The 6000-nt window shown below is 35.7% G+C and overlaps 1 protein-coding gene across 1 annotated transcript; it reads right to left on the bottom strand.

Annotated features, from left to right (window-relative positions):
• Nucleotides 1–2449: 2449 nt before the first annotated feature.
• On the bottom strand, nt 2450–3376 carry LOC106825945 (olfactory receptor 4C46-like). The gene has a single exon (XM_014832972.3). The coding sequence runs from the start codon at nt 3374–3376 to the stop codon at nt 2450–2452; it is 927 nt and encodes a 308-aa protein (XP_014688458.2).
• Between the last annotated feature and the right edge of the window lie 2624 nt (nt 3377–6000).

Here is a 6000-nt window from a genome sequence, read left to right on the forward strand (position 1 = left end):
CACCCTGAGGCAAAGGGACCAACATTTGTTACCCTTGCTCCAGTCATCCATTGGCCATTTTTGGGCCCTGGGATGGTGGGCATAATCACACAGGTGAAACAGCTTCAATTTTCTCTGATGCCGTTGTTGAGAGACAATGAGGCTGTAAGCTATCAGCAGCCCAAACACATAGCAGCTGGGTCCTAGGAACACTGGCAGTGCTGGATGCAGCAGTGTCCAACACACGCTGCATCCTCACGGCAACATCAGAGTTTAGGCTTTCATCTTTTCACACCCAAATTATTGCAAAACATCCTAACTGCTCTCCTGCTGCCTCTCCTGACCCCTCCAATTCATTTCCCATACCATACCTAGAGCTGTCATTTTAAAATTCAAATCTAACTGCATCATTCACTAGCTTAAAAGACCTTAAAATATTTCCTCCGTGGTATTTAGCATTAAGCCTTCATTTGAGTATGAGACCCCTCTTGATCTTCCCTGTTCCTGTGTCTCCAGCTTCACATCTTGCTATTACCCATTATTAAGTTGGTTCCCAGCATGTTGCTTGGCACACAGTGGGCATTCAAGAAATAATAGTTGAATGAATAGATGAACTAATGACCACAGCTATATTGAATGGATTAGGTTTCCTGAATACTCATTTTAACCTTCCGGGCTTTGTTATGTATTCTTTCTCCTAGGAAGGCTCTCACACTGACTGATGCCTATTCAGTCTGCTGACTCTTTTTCTTCCTTCAGATCCCATTTTTTTCTATGTCTTTTATTCTTGGAATCTTTCCTGAACCCCCAGGTCTTCATTGTGTGTTCTTCATGCATGCTTTCATACCACCCTGTGCTGTCACTATCTTAACATTTATAACAATATTGTAATTTTAAGCTCTCTTCTGGGTGTCTCTCAGTGGATCTTAGGCTCTGTGAAGGCAAGACTCGGTTTCCTCTTTAATCATCACTGAAGTATCAGCCAGTATCAGTGTGCCTGAAACAATCCTTGTGTTCAAAATATTTGTTGGTTAGTGAATGAAGGATGGAAGAAATAAATGGAATATATTTACCATGAAATTGTTTTTTATGTAGACAGAGCTACACATTTTTAAAAGGAGCTTTTCATAATGAAATGTTACCAGAAAGTATACCAATTTACAAAGAATTATAACAAAAACAGCCCACATTTATAAGATGATGAAATCTTGCTCAGCAGAGAGAATATCAAGGTGAAGCATTTCTTTATTCACTGAAAATTTCAGTTTCGATTTTTTCCCCATGACATAGTTGAAGTATGAGTAAAAAAAAATTTTGATGTCCCTCATAGATCTACCCTGAATTCTCCTATCAGGCTGAATCACATGAAGGTAGTAAAAAAAATTCCCTAGTTAGCAGTATCATGATTTGCTCTATATTTTGTTGACTTTATTCATCATCACTTATACTTCTACTTATTCATTCAATATTTATCATATACCAGATGTTATTCTTCTTATAGAAACTATTGTTAGTTAGCAGGAAAGTACTTACGGAGTACGACTGTATATTCAATAAATGGAAATTCTTCTCTGACATTAAGATATTCTTTTATTTGTCATCACTTTTTCTGATGGGACATGAGCATACGATGGTGACATGAGCAATACAAAATGATTCTGAACCCTACATGGAAATTTGGAAACATAATGTAATATTTGTCACTTAACTTTTAGAGGTTAAATGGCACATTGATTTTAGATTCCTATTTATATGCCAAAATATTGCAGTAAGCGTATTACCATCAACTGTGATATATAAAAAAGCAGAGTTATTAATAAAAGTATTGCAGTTTGTTGTATGTGTTTAATGCATACTATATTATGTTATAATATATGCATATTATAATATTTATTATATATTATACATACATATATTGTGTCTATCAGCTCAGTCCCTAGGTCAATAGATGGTAACTGTTACAATTATCATACTTTTCTATCATCATTGCCCGGCAATGTATCATAGCAGTTAAGAGCATGTCTGAGAAATCAGTTAGATTCTGGTTAGTGGCTCTTCCATGTATCTTTTTCCATACTTCGTCTTTCTGGCTGTCTCCTCTCCTGTAAAATGGGGATAATAGCAGCACATACCTCTTTGGATTGTTATAGAGATTACTGCTCAATATCAATATATTTTATTAAGTCTTTTATTTTATTTTTATTAGAATGAAAGATTATGAATCCATATACATGGATGAACTAGTAAAACTAAGCCCCATTTTGGTAGAATTTTCCAAATATGCAAAGAGCGGTGCTGGGTTAGATCTTTCTCCCTTTTCTTGCAATCTTTCTGCTCCTTTCATTGTAGAATCCATGATTCAAAGCAGTCCATTCTTTTTCTTTATCTCATAGATATTCTTTGCTGAGACCACCTAAGATATCCTTTTGACCATTACCTCAGTTGAATCAGTGTCAGGATCCAAAGATATTTATTTTTCACCTGAAAGAGCTTTCCTACTACACAATTTCCCAATGGCATTTTTCATCTGGGTATTTCTTAAGGTATAGATTAAGCGATTTAACATGGGGGTTATCGTTGTATAGAATACAACAACTGCTTTATCAATTGATAAAGTAGCTGAAGGTCTCATATACACAAATATGCAGGGCACAAAGAATAAGACAACCACTGTGATGGGGGAGACACAGGTGGAGAGGGCTTTGCACCTCGCCTCCATGCTGTGGGTTCTAAGAGAGCGCAGGATGACCACATAAGAGACCAACAAGAGGAGGAAGTTTAACACACAGATGAATCCACTGTTAGCAGCAATGAAGAGGCCTAGAGTGTGAGCATCCATGCAGGCAAGACTGAGCAAAGGATTCAGATCCCTCATAAAGTGATCTATGATATTAGGGCCACAGAAGGGCAATTGGAAGATGAAGAGGATCTGCATGGTTGCATGAAGAAATCCTCCCACCCACACTACTACGATTAGCAGGCCACACACCCACCGATTCATGATGATTCTATAGTGCAAGGGCTTGCAGATGGCTACATAATGGTCATAGGCCATCACGGTAAGCAGGATGACATCGGCACCTCCAAAGAAATGTTCCCCAAAGATTTGGGTCATACATCCATTAAATAGGATGATTTTCTTTTTATGGAGTGAATCTATGATCAGTTTGGGGGTACTGACAGAAGAATAGCAGGCATCAATAAAGGAGAGATAAGCCAGAAAAAAGTACATGGGGGACTCCAGTAATGGGCTGACAATGATGGTGACTACAATGAGCACATTTCCAACGATAGAAATAATGTAGACAACAAAAAACACAAAAAATATGATTTTCTGCATCTTTGGATTCTCTATGAGCCCCAGTTGAACAAATTCTGTCACGTTCTTATTCTCCATGGGTTTTGTTTTGGGTAATCTTATTACCTGAAAAAGATCAGTTTTTATTATGCAATCTTGAATTTATTAAACCTCTCCATCTAATAAATAATAAATTCCTAGATTTTATTGAGTTGTGAATATTATGAGATTTTTTGACATAGAAAAATGTTCTGAGTTATTGAACCTTACTCAGATTATCTTCTGGATAAAGATTCTGTTAAGGGTATAGACGTGAGGAAATGTAGAAGCATAGAAGCAGGAGAATATCTATGTGTGCTTAATCAATCACCTGAGGTGACTAAGAGCTGAACCTGAAGTAGATTGCACACATAGCGGCAGCTAAGCTTGAAAATGGAGTTAGAACATGGATGTAACTGCTATGAATGCAAAGCTAAAGAATTTTCCCTTTAGTTTTAGGAAATGGGTAACCATGGAAGGCAATTGAGAATTGAGTGGAAGGATGAAAAAGAATTTGAGGAAAGAGGAATCGTGGATATAACTATAGGAAAGATCTTTGTGTGTCTTGGATGAAGTCGACTGAGGTTTAGTAAGAGGATGGAAGCCAGAGAGAGGAACCCGAATATCATGCTATTTGTAATAGTTAACATTAATTATAAGAGGGCATTGGTGAAAGAATGTCATGAAAAGATACAGGCGTTACTGTAAAATAATTGATAATGCATATTGTCTAAATTGAATAATAGCTAATAAATACATTTTTTAATTACAGATTGCTATGTGCATGCTATGGTAGCGACCTGTGTGGTTGGTATTATTTCATCCACATTGTAAATGCGGAAACAATCTTAGAAACTAATGTTAATAATAATACTACTGATAATATTATCTAAAATGTACCGAATGCCTTCTGTGCTCTAGGTATTTTTGCAAACATTTGGTTATTTAATCCTCACTATAAACCTATGAGAAGATTACTACTCTGGTTTTTATACTTATTTTACACATTAGGAAATAAAAGCATAGAGAAATTATGGATTCTGCCCAAGTTCGATCATATAATAAAGGACAAAGAGAGGATTAGTTCAGATTATACTTGTTAACTTTCCTTCCTCCAAATTCTTAATTCATGCCCTACATTACCATATTAGGATAAACAATGCTGAACTAGCGATCTCCTTTTGATATGACCCTAATAATTATAATTGAATTAATACTACTCAGAGACAAGTGTATATGAAGCAATTTCATCAACACATACAACGAGTAACATAATGGAATCCCCAAATATTAATAAAAATGTGATACTGATTTCAGTGAAGCTCCCTTTTAACTTTGTCTCTCCCTCAGCCTCATTTCCTTCCTTCCCAATCCCCCTTCACAGTGTGCACCCCCAGAATTTTCTGCAAAATGTTGAAAATAACTACCACACTGGTTAAGTGTGTTAGTTTTAGAATCAGAAAGACCAGGCTGGAGTTTTGTCTTTTCTGCTTGCTACTGCTTTTAACTGGGGAAGGTTACCTTGGCCCCTTCCATCCTTATTTCCTCATCCATAAAGTGAGAATAATGCTAACTACTTCACAGGTTGTTATGAGAGCTGATTGAAGAAATATATATGAACATACTCTCCACACTGCTATAGACACATAAGGATGTCCATCTATTATTGTGATTGTATATGCACCTAGGAAATGGGAAGAATTGACATTTTGAAGATAGTACAGAGAAACATTTAGCAATGCAATAAATTCAGGAAGATTCATCTCCAACTTTACTTTTTTTAAGTAAATTTATTGGAATTATAACAGTTTAAAAGATTATGTAATTTCAGGTGTACACTACTGTTCTCAATTCCTGAATATACTTCATCATGTTCACACCTAGTAGTCTAATTTTTATCCATCACCATACATAAGTTCCCCTTTGTCCCTTTCACCAGCACTCAACACCCTTCCCCTCTGATAACTAGTAATCTGTTCTCTTTATCCATGTATTTGTTATCTTCCATATATGAGTGAAATCATGCAGTATTTGTCCTTCTGTCTCTGGCTTATTTTACTTAGCATCACACCATCAAGGTCCATCCATGTTGTTTCAAATGGGACAATTTTGTCCATTTTTATGGCTAAATAATATTCCATTATATATATGTGTGTGTGTTATATATATATATATATATATACACCACATCTTCTTTATCCATTCATCTGTAGAAGGGCACTTGGATTGTTTTGACATCCTGGCTATTGTGAATTGTGATGCAATGAACATAGGGGTTCATAAATCTCTTTGGATAATTGATTTCAAGTTATTTGGTTAAATACCTAGTAGCGGGATAGCTGGACCATATGATATTTCTATTTTTAAAAGGAAAGACAACCCCAAAACTAGAAAAAAATATTTGAAAATTATTTATCAGACAAAGGGTTGATATCCAAAATATATAAACAACTCAACAAAATAAAATGAAGCAACATAATAAAAAATGAGCAGAGGAAATGAACAGACATTTTTACAAGGAAGATATACAGATGGCCAACAGACACATGAAAAGAGGCTCAACATCCCTAATTATTAGGGAAATACAAATCAAAACTACAATGAGATATCACCTTACACCAGTCAGAATGCCTATAATTACCAAGAAAAAACAGCAACAAATTTTGGAGAGGATGTGGAGAAAA

The sequence above is a fragment of the Equus asinus genome, chromosome 17 (genome assembly GCF_041296235.1).
Source record: "Equus asinus isolate D_3611 breed Donkey chromosome 17, EquAss-T2T_v2, whole genome shotgun sequence".
In the NCBI taxonomy this organism is placed as follows: domain Eukaryota; kingdom Metazoa; phylum Chordata; class Mammalia; order Perissodactyla; family Equidae; genus Equus; species Equus asinus.